The sequence below is a fragment of the Phyllobates terribilis genome, unplaced genomic scaffold (assembly GCF_046119375.1).
Source record: "Phyllobates terribilis strain yellow unplaced genomic scaffold, ASM4611937v1 Scaffold_2__4_contigs__length_985480577, whole genome shotgun sequence".
Lineage (NCBI taxonomy): Eukaryota > Metazoa > Chordata > Amphibia > Anura > Dendrobatidae > Phyllobates > Phyllobates terribilis.
In genome coordinates this window covers 198,723,091-198,741,529 of record NW_027362762.1, presented here as the reverse complement: position 1 = coordinate 198,741,529, position 18,439 = coordinate 198,723,091, and the positions used below count along the sequence as shown (strand labels likewise).

The window sequence follows — 18,439 nt, the reverse complement described above, 5'->3', positions numbered from 1 at the left end:
AACTTACATATCAACAATTCCTTAAAGCAAGGCATAATGGCACTTTCCCGTGTCTTAGATGCCAAGCCTGCTCTAACACTATAAAAGGGGACTCGTTTCTACATCCTCACACAGGACAATTTCTCTCCATTAGAGGACAATTACACATTCGAACCCAGAAACGTGATTTATTTAATAAAATGTCTGTGGATTACTATATATAGGAGAGATGACGCAAATGATCAAGGACAGGATCTCGAACCATAAATCCACTATTCGTTGTATGAAAACATGGCTCCCTCTCCCTGAATATTTTATTAACGCCAAACACTATCTCAACTGAGATTCCAGATTATTGAGCAAACGTGGTGGCAATCACATTAGGGCCCTAAAAAACCCGAGAGTCCTACTGGATACACACCATGAAGACACTCAAACCTCGAGGACTCAATAGAGGATATGATTGATGATCTGATCGCAATTATTAACCCAGTTGATTGATTCCTGCCAGGTAGTATAACCATCACCTCATACTTTGGCTTTCTTGGTCTTTTCGATCTTCAATGCTTATCACATATTCCAGCAATTTTTTCCCCATTTTCTTATTTTTGTTTTCTTCCACTTCATTTAATATGATTTTTCTTTTCTACACCTCTTATCTTGTTCCCTTTTTACTCATACGTGTTTTTTCTTTCTACATAATGTCTTTGTTTATTACCATTTCTAAATTTAATACAGACATATCCATGTAGTTTATCATCCTTCACAATGTCATTATGCATTATACATACAGCCACATATTCCAAAGCACCAAGTCACTTTTCTTTTTCTCTTTTTTTAAACACTTGACTCCTCCCACATGACTATTTACCGCACACATGTAAGCCAACCCACCACATATTTATATATATATATATTTTTTTTTTTTTTATTGAAAAGTCACAGCTGACATTTTCACTTTTTTTTTGAGAAGTCACAATTTATATGGATGAACACTTGATTCTTGTATGCTATAGAAATCTCGATTGATTCTAAAAATCCTTTGGATTCAATACTGTATTATTACTTTTTGTGACATTAAATTTTAGTTGCCAAAGTGTAATTTGCAAGGATCAGGAACTTTATTGATTTTGTTATAGGTCAAGTCAAGGGAGGAGAAAAAAGAAAATACCAACAATAAAAAGCATTTAAAATAAACCCTTGATGTTATGAACAGATCATTTTCTGAAGGCACGTCACACTCCCGACACAATTATCACTTACATGTTTGACTCTTGATCGACCTGGAGAGCATTTTCGCCTTGACTTCTCACCATCCGATTTCCCAATAGAAGGGTCATATAATAGAGAGTCGTCCGTTTCTGGCATAGAGTCTGTGCACAGCCTCAAAGACCCATCCTCCTTGTGCAAGCACATCTCCATACAGAGGGACCCGCCCTCGGGGTCAGGTGAACCTAAAGGATCAGAGCCATGAAAGCTACCAGTTGTATCACCCTGGCTCAAATTGGAGATCTCATTTACAATGTCTGACTTGATGATCGTGCATCTGATGGGCATTCGAACTCTGTCCATAGAGAAATCCCCTGCAACATCTTGACCTATTGCATTATCGTTGTTTAATATTCTCGTTCTAGACTTACAGGGAGGCTCTTCAGAGTCCACAATCATTTCAGAGTCTAAAACAGAAGGATGCTGACAAAAAATATTGGAAGGGTTCTCTTTAGTCCTGGCAGGACTCTGGCAGGTTCCATCATCTATGCTCAGCGAATCCATAGGTTGTGTATCCTCATCTAGAGTCCTATCAGGAGGTGAAGGTATAACTGATGATGTCTGGCGAGGAGGACTTTGTGAAAGTGAAGAAACGATTTGTTTCTGTTCCTTAATGTTCTCTGTGCCTTCTTCCTCAACTTCCATATCTTCATCTTCCACTGTAACTAGTACAGGAGCCTCCTCAAGTGATGCGCATGGGTCAAATGTCCTCTCCTGGTGTGATGGTTCTGCTTCCAAAGGAGGAGGACTTCTGGTCTCAATTGGCAGCGAGGGTGTGTTAGGAAGCATGTCTGGAGCCTCAGCAGCTTCATTGTCCGAGGCACCAAGCCCATCATCATAATCATCATCTGCTGTTAAAACTTCTAGAAAATTGAAAGAAAAAAAAAAATTGTGCAGTAACATTAATTACTTCCCAAGGGAACATAACAGGTTACATATTATACGTATTCCCTATTATTGACAAAGTATCAATGTTATACAGTGATGCACAAGTACTGCAATCATCCAGAGTAACTACTTTCTGCCTATGTATCACCAGTTCTCCTACACAGAACACAAGCGTGCTCGTCTTTAATGTTCGTGCATATACAAAAGTGATGCTTGTTACATCAACTTAATCTCTGTCCTAGACTACCACTTATTCCAATGGTCTCTGGAGAAAGCTGCCATCTAAAAAGTAATATATGCCATCATAACCATTTATGTAAGTTGCCTTACGATATGCAGAATGTACAACCCCACACCAACCATATTACATCCTTAAAGCGGAAGAAGCAAATAAAAAATACACTACTAAAAATATTCCATTGTAAGAAATGTCATGTGCAAAAGTAACAAGACATCTACTTAATACCAACCTAGTGGTATGGCTTCACATTCTGAGAGGGCTGTATTTGGGATCTCAACACTCTTGTCCTTTTCATCTTTCTTCTGTAAGGCAGCCTGCTGTTTGCTACATGACGGACAACTCGTGCTGCGTGCTAGCGAGTCACACTTCTGTGCACAAAGTGAATGATGGAACCTGGAGAAGCCCACAAAAGAAATAGAGTCGTTTAAGACAAGTGCACAAAATTACATAATCCAGGTACATAGAGCACAAAACACTGTTAAGCATGGGAATAACTAAGGAAAAACTAAAATTACATGCTAGCTTACAAAAAGGTCAGCTCCTACGCAGGAACAAGGTGTACTAAAACACTACACAAAAAAAAAAGCTATGGCAAGTCTACACATCTTGTTCCATTGCCGCATGTGGTTTTTAGCTCTTTAAAAAAAGGTTGTCCACCACTTTAGTATTGATGACTTACATTTAGGATAGGTCAAAGTCTGATCGGTCGGGGCTGACACCCAGCACCCTTGCCAATCAGCTGTCATCCAATTGATTTGAATAAGAGGCGGATGTGTAGTTCCCAGCCTCGGCCACTATCAGAAGATGGAGCAGCTCCACAAGTGAGTATTCCCGGCCGGCAGCTGCTGACACCTATAACTGCTGATTGGCGGGGGTGCCAGGTGTCGGACCCCGACACTGATGACCTATTCTAAGGATAGATCATCAGTGGTAAAGTAGTGGTCAACCACTAAGTTTTTTGTGTTGTAGGACATGTTAGGAAGTATTATGCGTCCTAAACCTGGCATATCTACTGTAGGTGGTGCAAAAACTTTTATGCATTCAATTATTTTACTTGCCTAAATAGAGCAATTAATTCCACAACGCTTTACAGACCATATCAACGCTGTCCCCATTGGGGCTCACAATCATCAGGATGTCTTTGGAGAGTGGGAGGAAAACCACACAAACATGGAGAGAACATACAAACTCATTGCAGCTGTTGGCAGATGTTTTGGTGGGATTTGAACCCAGGACCCCAGCGCTGCAAGGCTGCAGTGCTAACCACAGCTACTGTGCCACCCAAAACTCATTTATAACCTGCTGGCTGCCATGTTAAATATAAAAACAAAAATAGCATGTAAGCTGCTCACCACACATAGGCTTCTAAGCGCACACTTTTTTTTTTTTTTTTTTTTTTTAAGTACAGAATCAGGATAATTTGGAGTGCCCTCATAATAATGGGGTACAAGTAGACATGGCTGAGTTCCCTTTAATTCATGTATTGAAATTCAACCAAGGTGATGCAAATATGAAGCATTTCATTCATACAGTGGTGGCCAAAAGTATTGACACCCCTGCAATTCTGTCAGATAATACTCAGTTTCTTCCTGAAAATGATTGCAATCACAAATTCTTTGGTATTATCTTCATTTAATTTGCTTGCAAGGAAAAAACACAAAAGAGAATGAAGCAAAAATCAAATCATTGATCATTTCACACAAAACTCCAAAAATGGGCCGGACAAAAGTATTGGCACCCTCAGCCTAATACTTGGTTGTACAACCTTTAGCCAAAATAACTGCGAACAACCGCTTCCGGTAACCATCAATGAGTTTCTTACAATGCTCTGCTGGAATTGTAGACCATTCTTCTTTGGCAAACTGCTCCAGGTCCCTGATATTTGAAGGGAGCCTTCTCCAAACTGCCATTTTGAGATCTCTCCACAGTTGTTCTATGGGATTCAGGTCTGGACTCATTGCTGGCCACCTTAGAAGTCTCCAGTGCTTTCTCTAAAACCATTTTATAGTGCTTTTGGAAGTGTGTTTTGGGTCATTGTCCTGCTGGAAGACCCATGACCTCTGAGGGAGACCCAGCTTTCTCACACTGGGCCCTACATAATGCTGCAAAATTTGTTGGTAGTCTTCAGACTTCATAATGCCATGCACACGGTCAAGCAGTCCAGTGCCAGAGGCAGCAAAGCAACCCCAAAACATCAGGGAACCTCCGCCATGTTTGACTGTAGGGACCGTGTTCTTTTCTTTGAATGCCTCTTTTTTTTCCTGTACACTCTATGTTGATGCTTTTTCCCAAAAAGCTCTACTTTTGTCTCATCTGACCAGAGAACATTCTTCCAAAACGTTTTAGGCTCTCTCAGGTAAGTTTTGGCAAACTCCAGCCTGGCTTTTTTATGTCTCGGGGTAAGAAGTGGGGTCTTCCTGGGTATCCTACCATACAGTCCCTTTTCATTCAGACGCCGACGGATAGTACGGGTTGACACTGTTGTACCGTCGGACTGCAGGGCAGCTTTAACTTGTTTGGATGTTAGTCGAGGTTCTTTATCCACCATCCGCACAATCTTGCGTTGAAATCTCTCGTCAATTTTTCTTTTCCGTCCACATCTAGGGAGGTTAGCCACAGTGTCACGGGCTTTAAACTTCTTGATGACACTGCGCACGGAAGACACAGGAACATTCAGGTCTTTGGAGAGGGACTTGTAGCCTTGAGATTGCTCATGCTTCCTCACAATTTGGTTTCTCAAGTCCTCAGACAGTTCTTTGGTCTTCTTTCTTTTCTCCATGCTCAATGTGGTACACACAAGGACACAGGACAGAGGTTGAGTCAACTTTAATCCATGTTAACTGGCTGCAAGTGTGATTTAGTTATTGCCAACACCTGTTAGGTGCCACAGGTAAGTTACAGGTGCTGTTAATTACACGAATTAGAGAAGCATCACATGATTTTTCAAACAGTGCCAATACTTTTATCCACCCCCTTTTTTAGGTTTGGTGTGGAATTATATCCAATTTGGCTTTAGGACAATTCTTTTTGTGTTTTTTCATTGAAGACAAATTAAATGAAGATAATAATACCAAAGAATTTGTGATTGCAATCATTTTCAGGAAGAAACTGAGTATTATCTGACAGAATTGCAGGGGTGCCAATACTTTTGGCCACCACTGTATAGTAGGCAAATCATACAAGGCTATCACAAGTATAATCAGATTAATTCAGTGTTTCTTGAAACCATAAAGAAGCAGTACCTGGCGCTGCACAGGGAACACTTCCTCCTGGCCCATTTCATCACACTAGTGCTGAGACACCATGATAAAAAAAATCGGGAGGGTAGAAATAATGAACAAGCTTTACTGTCGCCAGTAACACTGAATTGACCCGATTAATCCTTGTGTGACACTTACTATATGAATAAGATACTTCATATTCGCATCACCTCGGGAGTGTGCACTCAATTTGAATACACTCTTTTACTAGATATTACATAATTGTAATGAATTGGTATCATGACAAATGGTACAACTTACTGCAATTCAAGAAATGTTAGGCATCGGCAGCAATGCTTAAACAGCCATTTTTATTTCAGTCATTGGGACACAATTTCATAAACATTGTAAAGCAGATCTGTCATCAGATTTCACAATACAAACTGCATAAATTACTAAATAGATCTCTTGGACTTGATAAGAATCCTATATTTACTTTGAAAACACACGTCAGAAAGACAGGATAATGCTTTAGTATTATTTTCCGCCGACCTAGGATGATTGATAGCTTCCTCAGTGTCCCTCCTCCCTGCTGTGGAGATATCACACTGCCTAGGAAAATAGCGAGCGGGCAGTCAGGCAGATTCAAACAGCTAATGAATCCTTTTTTTTTTTTTTTTTTTTTTCCTCCATAGCTGGACTCAATATTATCATATTATTGTACAGATATTCTGGCGGATTTTCAAAATAAATCCACCAGCTTCATTAAGTCTGAGAGATCCATTTAATAATATAAGCAGTTTGCATTATGACATTTGGTGACAGATTTAAAATGACAAATCTTGAACACCATATAAAAATTCTGTATAGTGTGTGTTCTATGTTTTCACACAAATAATTAAGAAGGAAATAGAAGAGAATCATACTTTAAGCATTTGGGGCACTGATTCATGTTCTCCAAGGAGCCGGACTGATTACACTGAACACAGGTCTCCACTAGGCATCTTTGCGCTTGGCATTTCTTGCACACAGAGAAGTTCTCATACCATAAACTTCCAGGTTCCAACTGTGATGTGCGAGAGCCGCAGAGTCGACAGACACGGCAATTCTAAGAAACATTGTAAAAACGATCATTTATCAGGAATAAAGATTATTCAAATTATTACAGAGTTCCTGTCATTTCAAAGTAACATTTCAGAAAAAGAAGTCATGATAGTGACACTACTTCTACCCATTATATGACTTGTATCCCACACCAGTTTCTCCCCTGCAAGCTCCATTTCTAATTTTCAGTTTTATCTGAACCAGTGGGTAAAAAGCTGCGGTGAGGTGTCCGATAGACAGTACTCAGAAAGAAGCACTATCCCTCCTGTTTCTCTGTTTAGCACATGTTCAAAAGTAGCAGCATGAAAGATTATACAGAAGTACTAAGCTGTGTGGCTGTGAGTCCAGCTTTGGCATAACATAAAATCATGACTGTAGCATGATAGTCCTGTCTTGTCTGCCTCTGCTGCATCCCTTTTTTTTTTATCACTCTGCTCTTCATATCTACCCCCTTCTTCCAAAAAGTTTAAAAGGAAAGCTGTCAGCTGATTCATAGTGCTTGAATGCAACAGAGGCAGACTCCTGTAAAATAGTCGAAAGTATGGCTGGGAAAAAAATTTACTAGTCCAAGAGGAAGATACCCACTGGCTTCTACCCGCTCACTAAGCCAGAATGACAGGCTCTCCCTATGTGTGTGTATAGGTAGAGACCAGACAGTTTAGCTGAGCAGACTAGGAGGAGGTGGGAAACTGCCCCATTATCTAGTCACCTCTTTCCTGGCTGTGCTGCCACTGTGTTTTTCTCTGAAATGATGCAGCGCTTCAGAGTAAAAGCTAAAATCTTAACCCCTTCGCAACACTGGGATTTTCCGTTTTTTGCATTTTCGCTTTTTGCTCCACTTGTTCCCAGAGCCATAGTGTTTTTATTTTTTGGTCAATATGGCCATGTGAGGGCTTATTTTTTGCGGGACGAGTTGCACTTTTCAATGCCATTACTAGTTTTACCATATCGTGTACGGGAAAAAAATTCTAAGTGCGGTGAAATTGCAAAAAAAGTGCAATACCACAGATGGTTTTTTTTATTTTTTTCTACCACGTTCACTGAATGATAAAACTGACCTGCCATTATTATTCTCCAGGCCATTACGAGTTCGTAGACACCAAACACGTATAGGTTCTTTTTTATTTAAGTGGTGAAAAAAAATTCAAAAGTTTGCTAAAAAAAAAAAAAAAAAAAAGGCATCATTTTCTAAGACCTGTAGCGTCTCCATTTTTCAGGATCTGGGGCCGGGTGAGGGCTTATTTTTTGTGCACCGAGCTGAAGTTTTTATTGATAACATTTTGGGGTAGATCCGATGTTTTGATCGCCCGTTATTGCATTTTATTGCAATGTTGCGGCGACCAAAAAACGCAATTCTGGCGTTTAGAATTTTTTTTCTCGTTACGCCGTTTACCGATCGGATTAATTCTTTCTTAATATTGATAGATCGGGCGATTCTGAACGCGGCGATACCAAATGTGTATGTATGTTTTTTTATTATTATTTTATTTTGAATGGGGCGAAAGGAGGGCGATTTAAACATTTATATTTTTTTATATTTTTTAAACACTTTTTTTCACTTTTTGCTTGCTTCTATAGTCTCCATAGGAGACTAGAAGCAGCACTTGTCTGATCGGCTGTGCTACATACAGATGATCAGCAGATCACCTGTATGTAGCAGAAATGGTCCTGTGCTATAAGCGCCGACCACTAGGAGGCGCTCATAGCGACCAGCTCATGACAACCACTGGAGTCTGCTGCAGACCCAGGGTTGTCATGACCACCCATCGGTGACCCGCGATCACGTGACAGGGTTACCGATGAGCTTCCGGCGCGGCTCTGTTAAATGCCGCTGTCAGATTGACAGCGGCATTTAACATGTTGTTAACAGCCGCGGGTGGATCACATTTCCACCCGCGGCTGTTGCGGGCACATGTCAGCTGTAATAATCAGCTGACATGTGCCCGGTTCAGTGCGGGCTCAGCACCGGAGCCCTCACTGAACCGGGGGATTACAGCCTGTGCGTACTAATACGTCACAGGCTGTAAAGGGGTTAAAATTCAGTATCCGCTGTCCGATTCATGCTGCCCATGGGCCAGACAGCACGAATCAACTGACAGGTTCCTTATTGAGAATGGAAGGCAAGCTCAGGTGGAAGGAGGAGGAAGAAGTAGAACCCCCCCTCCCCAATCACCATCCTAACAGATTATTGGGGAAGATAGTGATCAGTCCGATTTCAGACTGCCGATCCTTTTATTCTCTAGAGATAAGCAGCCTTCAGAGAAGCTTGGTAGCGGCTCTCAGAACACAGGACCGATCGTGTGTATAGGAGAATTGGGTGAGGTGGCTGCTGGCTGAAAAATCGGCCAAACCTTTCCTCAGCTGACAGCATGCTAAAGTCTAGTACTTTATATGCTTTGAAAAGCATTTTGTATTTCTTAAATTAAATTACTTTGGGGAGGGTGTTTGGTTTCATTTTGATTCCATGTTATATTGGTGTAAAGTATATAAGATGGGGAAGGGAAAAAAATTGCTTTAATAAAAGGTTTAAAAAAAAAAAAAAGTCATACATAAAAATATCACTGGGGTTCTACGATTCTACGATAGCTTTTCTAGGCTAATCAATGGCAAAACTTAAGGCCACTTTACACATTATATTGCTATAAACCAGGTGATCATTTGTTTGACAGCTTTCTTGGTGTTCTACGATAGAGTCACAGTCAGACTCCTGGCAGCGACTTATTTTCAAGGAGGACAGAAGGATCGGTCGTTGGAAATCCAACATCCTGATCCTGTTCTTCTCGGAAATCATAGAATGTTAGAGTTTGAAGGGACCTCCAGGGTCATTGTGTCCAACCCCCTGCTCAATGCAGGATTCACTAAACCATCTCAGACAGATGTCTGTCCATCCTCTGTTTGAAGACGTCCATTGAAGAAGAACTCACCACCTCTTGTGGCAGCTTGTTCCACTCATTGATCACCCTCACTGTCAAAAAGTTGTTTCTAATATCTAATCTTTATCTTCTCCCTTTTAGTTTAATTCCATTGCTTCTAGTCTTTGTTCAAATGAGAACAAGGATGATACCCCTACAGTGTGACAGCCCATCAGATATTTGTAGATAGCTATTAAGTCTCCTCTTAGCCTTCTTTTTTGCAAGCTAAACATTCCCAGATCCTTTAACCGTTGATTCATGTGCAAATCATCACAAGGGAGAAAGTCGGGAACCCCCATACACATATTGGCGTGCTCAGTCAAGTTTACAGCCTCTACAACAGAGGAGAAACAGCTCGCTTTGATGATATTACAATTAGAACATGAATAAAACCCAGATCACTACACGTTTATGGCTGTGGAATTTGTCCCACTAAGGGTGCAATTGTAGGAAAAATGTTTATAGTTGTTTTGTTTTTTTGTTATTCCACAGGTTGATGAAGGCCCAAAAAAATGTAAGGTAAACTAAGGCAAGACAGAGGGCAAATGTAACCTCTAGGCTGAAATATACCAGCAGGATGAAGGCCAAAGTGACACTCTTCAGGCCTATATTAGAGCTATGTAAAACTTGGGAGACTTTTGGGGGTGTACACGCTCAACATACATCACACCAACATGATGTGAACCGTGATCTACATCTAAATACCTTGCACTTCCAGGAGCCGGCAGGCAGATCCTCCATAGCAGGTTTCAGACAGAAAGTGTGATATCCTTTGTCACAAGCATGGCACACCAACATCATTGAATCCTTGCCAGGTTTTCTGTAGAGGAGAAGATATGGAGTAAATAAGAGACACGGCATATTAGTGTCACCATTGGATGCACAGCTCATGTAACATATGGCAACATGTCTAAAGTGCTCGCTTCCTTTTCAGCTACTCTTTAAAATTAGGGCACTGAAAATAAAATAAAAGAAGACAGAGCAGAAGGTGTTGGCCACAACCACGTAAGCTATTTGTAGCCTTAAGGACATAGCAATTTTAATTATTTTACTTTAAAGTTACTGTGTTTTAAGAGTCGTAGCCGTTTAATTTTTCCAACAAGCCATATGAGGACCTGTTTTTTGCTGGACAAGTTATATTTTTTTAATGGTACTATTTTGGGGTACATGGTGAAAAAAAAATTCTAAATGTTATACCAAAAGCTGGTGTAAAAAAAAAAGTGAAATTTGTCGCATATCATTTGTATGCCATAATTTTAACTCTCAGCCACTCGCACCTCCATGCAAAAATGTTGGTGGCTCCTTGCACAATCAGTTGTATAGTGTATCTGAGTTAATTAGAGACACACCTGTGGATGTATTTTAATGCACACCTGAAACACACTGCTTCTTTGTGTAGCATCATGGGAAAGTGTAAATAAATCAGCCAAGATATCCTGAAGAGAATTGTGGACTTGCACAAGTCTGGCTCATCCTTGGGTACAATTTCAAGATACCTGAAGGTGCCTTGTTCATCTGTACAAACAATTATACGCAAGTACAAACAAGATGGGAATGTCCAGCCATCATACCGCTCAGGAAGGAGACAGGTTCTGTGTCCCAAAGAAGAATGTGCTTTGGTCCAACATGTGCATATCAACCAAAGAACAAAAGCAAAAGACCTTGTGAAGATGATGGTGGAAGCTGGCAAGATTGTGTCAATATTCACAGTGAAACGAGTACTGTATCAACATGGGCTGAAAGGCCACTCAGCCAGAAAGAAGCCATTACTCCAAAAGAAACATACAAAAGCCAGAGTCGTGTTTGCAAATGCACACAGGAACAAAGACCTTCATTTTTGGAGATATATCCTGTGGTCTGATGAAACTAAAATTTAACTTTTTGGGCATAATGACCATCGCTACGTTTGGAGGAAAAAGGGCTTGGAAGCCTAAGAACACCATCCCAACTGTGAAGCACAGGGTGGCAGCATCATGTTGCGCAGGACTGTGGAGTAGGCGTCGTGGAGTTGGAGCCCATTTCGGTGGAGTCCGTATAAAATGGACCGACTCCAACTCCTAAAATATGTAATAAATTGGGTACAGTAGTTCAATGCAGTTTGTGGGGAATATTTTTTTCATAAGAATTTGGGAAAGTTATGAAATGTCCTATAAATGTCTGTCATATTCCTGATCTAAGGGTCTAGACTTTTAGCGGAGATGAATCTGTGCTACAGTAAACTTAATCACTTAAACATGAGCCATGTATGAGGGAGTCGGAGTCAGAGTTGGATTTGCTGTCATGGAAATTGAAGAGTCGGAGGTTTGGCTTACTGACTCCACAGCCCTGATGTTGTGGGTTTGTTTTGCTGCAGGAGGGACTGCTGCACTTCACAAAATAGATGGCATCATGAGAAAAGAAGATCATGGGGCAATACTGAAGCAACATCTCAAGACATCAGCCAGGAAATTAAAGCTTGGGCGGAAATGGGTCTTCCAAATGGACAATGACCTGAAGCATACTGCCAAAATGGTAACAAAGTGGTTTAAGGATAATAAAGTCAATGTTTTTTTTAGAGGCCATCACAAAGCCATGATCTCAATCCTATTGAAAAATTATGGGCAAAGCTGAAGAGGCAGGTGCGAGCTTGTGGAAGGATATCCCAAACATTTGACCCAAGTCATTCAGTTTAAGGGCAATGGTAGCAAATACTAATAAAATTTATGTCAACTTTTGACTTTGCAGTAAGTAATAAAAATGCCTTAAAACATTCTCTCTTTCATTATTCTGGCATTTGGCAAATATTAAAAATCATGGTAATCCTAACTGACCTAAAATGGGAAAGGTTTATTCTGATTTCATGTCAAATATTGAGAAAAACATGCATATGTGTCTTTTTATATAGTGTATGTAAACTTCTGGTTTTAACTGTAGGTAGGTAGGTAGACACAGACGTCTTTTCGAGTCATCAAAAAAGTGGAAACAGACCAGTATCTCCTTTATTTTCCCACAGATATCAGCAAAAAAGGGGAGCATGAAAATAACACAATTAGGCCCCACATAACACAAAAAAATCCACAAGTTTGTTTGAATATCCGAACGAGAATTTTTTTTTTTTTTTTTTACAGCTCTTTAATCTGCATGTAGAAAACCTCCCAAAAATCTACCTGTTCATGAACTGGGAAAAAATTGCCTGGTCTTGGAGCAGCTGAGGAGTTAGAGCAGTATAGGTTACCAACCTCCTTGTGAACTTGAGCTCCAAACATATTCTAGAAAAATGATAAAATGCCAATATCCATGTATACTGCAGGTGCTCAGAACTTCCAAAATAACACGGGTGATCAAGGCTCTTATGTAAGGAGTTATAATGCATAACAAACACATTCCAAAGATAGGAAAATGAGAATAAGAATCAGAAATGCTAGCAATTTGTTTTTCACTTTTTTTTTCTGTATTACATAGAATTTAAATTTACAAAGGTAATGCACATCCTGAGATATAATGTCTACCAGAATCTATAGAGTGAGAGAAAAAAAATTCCAAGGAAGGTAAAGATGTCACTCATTTCTCTCCGCTACTAACTATTCCAAGATGATCTACATCACATATTTAGATTGTTATTTATTTATTTATTTTTTTTGTCTTGGCTTAAAATCATTGTGCAACTAATTAAACAATTTGTTTTTATTTCCTACCTGCAACTTTGGCACACTTTACACTCAGGACACTGCCAGCCAGACCGCTTCAATGGTGTTGGGGTAATCTCCAGACAAGAACCATGATAGTGCAGTCCGCAACTGGCGCAGAACAGGAGGTCTGGGAGGTCACCGGGCTTGTTACATAGCACGCAACAAGAGTCGTCTAACACATGACGAACAGGAAAATAAAATATATTACATAATGAACGACTAATATTCCTTTTTATAACCATAAGCGAGCAATTCATAAAAATATCTCCATCTATATACACATCTATCTATCTATACATTTCACATGTAAAGAGCCATAGAATAAATAATAAATGTAAAAATAGATGTAAAGTACTTGAAATTTTTGACAAGAGAATCTCAGATCTGTTACATTATTCACTATTTTCTTGGCACGCAGACAAAAGCTGCAGCACAAAGGAAATTGAACAGCAGTACTGAGCAGTGTAAATGTAAATCCAGCTCTTGGGTGGTGTCAATGACTTGTTAGAAAGCTCAGCAGCACCTTCCTGGGTCTCCCTCCTCCTCCTCTATATAGAGTATATTAGTAAGTGTAAACGGACACCTCACTGAGCTGGCATTGATTTGGGTGTTTTTTTTTCATAGTCGATGGCAAGTTCAGCAGGCAGGAAGAGAGTAAAAACTGGCTCATAAGTGGATAAAGAAGCAGATTTCTCTGTTGAGATCTTTAACAAAGTTTCTAAATTCACCTGTACTGTTAAATTAACCAAAATCTGTTGAAAATACACTTCCCATTTGAAACTAGCATGAAAAAGAGAAAATGGGATGACAACATGTAACGTAAAGAGGAGTCTGAACTAACCCATTGCGGCTGCTTCGGCCACATGTTCGCTGCACAGCAATTTTAAGGTCTTCATTGACTGGAAGGATCCACTCGCAGCTGCGCATGGAAAGTGATATCGGCGCAAACACCCTGTCGAGTGGCACTGAATGGTAGCACCCATCCGTTTACAGTATTCACATTTCTAGAAGAGACAATAAGAAGCTTGATCTCTTTGTATTAAAAACAAATCTGACAAAGGCTGTAACGCTCAGTCGCTTACAAACCTGTGATATCCCTGAGAATACAGCTATATCCACATTAGTCAGTCCAGTTCCTTCCACATGCTGGACTCCATAGGACCAAGACGCACACCAGTAGTGAACCCAGCAGTGACCTGTGTATGGGATAAATGGAAGCTTGAATAAGAGCTCGTAGGAAATCAAGTCTCTATTACTTCAATCTAACAAGCTGGAATGTTAATCACCAGTCCTGTACTACAAGGGTAGAAAACAAGAAACTTCTATAAAAAGGAAACCCCCCAGTAGAAGGTCAGTGGAATAGCAGCACAAAAACTTTATTTTAAATAAACCCTTGGCGACGTTATGTACGCCATATTTGCACAAGAAGTGAACGCAGCCTGCCCGATGCACAGCTGACACGTGACTGCAACTGCTTGCAATTTAACCACTTAGATGACAAGATCATACACAACTGCAGTATCTATATGGTTTGACAGAGGTGATACATTAATAAAAAAAATAAAAAAAGAGAAGTTTACAAGTTTCCCATTTTTAATATTAAATCTAAACCTGGCAGTACCATTTCAAAATTTTATCACAAATATTTTTTCCCAAATTTTTCAGCACACTATGTAGAATAAAAAATTGTATTATTTAAAGAGAACTCATCCTGCAAAAAAAAAAACACAACAAGCCCTCATACGTAATGTTAAAAACACACACACAACCTTATGGCTCCTGGAAGGCAATGCAAAAATATGAAATAGACTGCGGGGAGAAAAAAATCAATAATCTGCCAAATGCAGGATAAGCTAGGCACGTTACATTTCATCCTAACCTGAAGGTTCAAAGAGCTCCTCCGGTAACACAGACTCGGCAAACCCAATAACCGAAGGGTCCAAGTACTCCGTGCCAATTTCTGGTACCCGACAGAGAGCAGGATCCAGTTGTGGGCGGCCTGGAGAAGGATCAAACCGCAGCAGTTCCCGCTGTCCTTGTGGACTCCATCCCCCACAATTGCAGAGAGCACAGCGCCTACAGGGGCAACCAATAGATAATCAGAACCGTAATCAAATGAGGAATATTGTCTGCAGTAATGAAGAGTAAGGTGAAGGATTTACAATAAAGTACATACATAATAAGCACATTTCTCACAATGTACCTGCCACGTGGTGAGTCCGGGACAGCGCCATCCCCTACAAAACATGCGGCTGGCGATAGATTGCAGGGCTCATCTGCTTCCGCTTCACAGGCCACATCGGAGGCATTTTCATCAGCTAAGTGCAAAAAATGACAGGGTTCACATATACACATTTATAACTTTCATTACGATAGTTTCACTATAAAAATCTATATATATTTTTTTAAAACACTAACAGTATTTTTTTTCTTTTTTTTTGGTTTGCTGCAAACACTTTTCACAGCAGTCTGTAGTGAAGTCCAAGTGGCAGATACTTAGAAATCATGTGAATGTAGCATGCACCTCCACTGGCTATACCTCTGTTCCTAGCGGGGCATCCGTGGCAGTGCATTTGGAGCGATGCTTCATCACATGCAACTTATTTTTTAAACTTCATTCCCCCTCTTCTCCAATTTTCTACTTGCAGGTTTTGTGTAGCGAAATAGGACAATTTGGGGAATGAGAATAAAAGAAGCCTGTAGATGAGGTTAGAAAAATCGTGTCCACTTTACGAGTATTCCACTGCAGACAGAAAGCTGTAGAATGTCATGTGTGATCATACCCTTACCCTCTATACCAGACCTGGGCAAAGTGCGACCCACGGTCGTGAGACAACTGACACGATAACGTCATTTCGGCACGTCAGCGGTGTAGTGCGGAGAGTCAGCGCACTGGAAACAAGAGCAGAAGCAGAGCGCCGGGGGAAGCGAGGAGAATATGAGATTTTATTTTTTTTCCCCCATGTGTATGGGAGGTTTCGCTGGACACGGGGAGGCCGTGCGCGGCTCGCGCTGGACACGGGGAGGCCGTGCGCGGCTCGCGCTGGACACGGGGAGGCCGTGCGCGGCTCGCGCTGGACACGGGGAGGCCGTGCGCGGCTCGCGCTGGACACGGGGAGGCCGTGCGCGGCTCGCGCTGGACACGGGGAGGCCGTGCGCGGCTCGCGCTGGACACGGGGAGGCCGTGCGCGGCTCGCGCTGGACACGGGGAGGCCGTGCGCGGCTCGCGCTAGACACGGGGAGGCCGTGCGCGGCTCGCGCTAGACACGGGGAGGCCGTGCGCGGCTCGCGCTAGACACGGGGAGGCCGTGCGCGGCTCGCGCTAGACACGGGGAGGCCGTGCGCGGCTCGCGCTAGACACGGGGAGGCCGTGCGCGGCTCGCGCTAGACACGGGGAGGCCGTGCGCGGCTCACGCTGGACACGGGGAGGCCGTGCGCGGCTCACGCTGGACACGGGGAGGCCGTGCGCGGCTCACGCTGGACACGGGGAGGCCGTGCGCAGCTCATACGATATATAGAAGGGGCTGTATTCGGGTTCAAACTAAACATATAGGGGGATGTCAGCATAGTTAATTCTGTTTATATAATAATTAATATATTTATATAATTATTGAGCAGCATTAATTTCAGCCTATTGGTTCGGCCTCCACAACAGTCACGGTCTCTCATGTGGCCCCTCAGGAAAATAAACTGCCCACCCCTGCTCTATACAATAGGACCTTTACTATGCCAGTCTAGACCACAGCTGGTTTTTAAAGAAAATTAGAATGGCACAATGTGCCACCTAATAAATCCCACACACTGATCTGCTGAAGGGTAAGAGTAGCATGCAGCATTTTAATAAATAACCTCTGCTAAATTAAAGTTTCATTACCTGACGCTTCAGATTCTTTGTCCTCGCTGGATGGTTTCTGATCATCCATCCCTGGCCGAAAACTGACTATCCCTTTTAGGGCGACCTACAGATAAATATAAATAACAGTTACAAAAACATTCCTATATTTGAGAACCTGAGAAAAGAAACAATAGAAATTATACTAATAATTCTTTATATCAAAGCACAGTGCCGCACAGCGGATTGGAGGTGATGAAATGTAACAAGCCCTCAATACACCATGGCAAAGGAAATTTTGATAGATTTATTGGAGGGTTCGCCTTTTTTTTTAATTTTTAAAATCACAGTGCTTATACCGATAAAACATGGGAATTTTTTTGGCTTCCACCTCCAAAAGTATAATGATTAATCACATCTTACTATATGGTTATTGTGGCATTCCTCACTCATTTCACGCTCGATCCTGGCTACTATGAAGGACACAGAGCGGGCATCGCTGATGAACGATCCTAGAACTTCTACACAGGGCACAGACTAACTGAAGCAGTACCATACATTGGTCAGTACAGTTTGGATTAAAAAACCACAAGGGTGAAATGTGGGACATTACAGCCCATGTGACGAGCGCAAACTATAGGACAAGGCCAGAACTTTCAGTTAACTTCTGAAAAGAGTAGTTGCAGTTTAATTTGCTCCCTTACTGCAGACAGATTTGTGGGCAGATATGAGCAGATTGAGTGTGAACAATCAGTGCGTGGAAACAAAAAGTGACTGTACATTTTTCTCTAATAAAATATGACAGTTTCTTATCTTCACTAGTACTGCTGATTTATGAAAATACTATATTTACTGTTAAAATATGTACATAGCAAAGTTATGCAAAGTTGAGATAAACCAAGATGAAGTCATAAATCAGCTTAAAAAATTCAGGCAAAGATGGAAAACAGTGAGAAACTCCTCAGAATGGATTAAAAGGTAAACTCGTTCTACAGCCAGCTATGTCCTTTGATATATAAAAAGGACCAAATGGGTTAATAAAACCAGGTTGTAAAACTGAGTTCCAGACAAATCTGCATGTATTTAGGTATTAAAAAAGACCAAACTTCCCATAAAAATGTCCATATAAAGTAAAAACTGTATTCGCTCAGTTTTCACACTGCAGTTTTTTGTTTTTTTTAAAGACTAACTTCCTGTTTCAGGACACAATACATTGACATTAGCAGCGTTTGCTCTACCTGTATGTAATGCGGAAACTCACATGTTCTTGGTGGAGGCTTTTACCCTTTTTTTTTTTTTTTTTTTTTTTACACACACACACACACACACACACGCGATCTCACAGG

At 41.1% G+C, this 18,439-nt stretch overlaps 1 protein-coding gene across 3 annotated transcripts in view; it reads right to left on the bottom strand.

The window, feature by feature from the left end:
- The window catches only part of KMT2D (lysine methyltransferase 2D), a 176,884-nt gene that overhangs the window by 108,895 nt on the left and 49,550 nt on the right, over positions 1–18,439 (bottom strand). For all 3 annotated transcript variants that reach the window (XM_073663778.1, XM_073663779.1, XM_073663780.1), the window contains exons 2-11: positions 17,136–17,220; positions 15,465–15,579; positions 15,141–15,337; positions 14,348–14,457; positions 14,103–14,265; positions 13,268–13,433; positions 10,299–10,413; positions 6,504–6,685; positions 2,607–2,770; positions 1,243–2,111 (exon numbers count right to left, since the gene is read on the bottom strand). In XM_073663778.1, coding sequence (XP_073519879.1) covers positions 1,243–2,111; positions 2,607–2,770; positions 6,504–6,685; positions 10,299–10,413; positions 13,268–13,433; positions 14,103–14,265; positions 14,348–14,457; positions 15,141–15,337; positions 15,465–15,579; positions 17,136–17,184 — 2,130 coding nt within the window. In that variant the 5' untranslated portion in view covers positions 17,185–17,220. The remainder of the gene's footprint in view (positions 1–1,242; positions 2,112–2,606; positions 2,771–6,503; positions 6,686–10,298; positions 10,414–13,267; positions 13,434–14,102; positions 14,266–14,347; positions 14,458–15,140; positions 15,338–15,464; positions 15,580–17,135; positions 17,221–18,439) is intronic.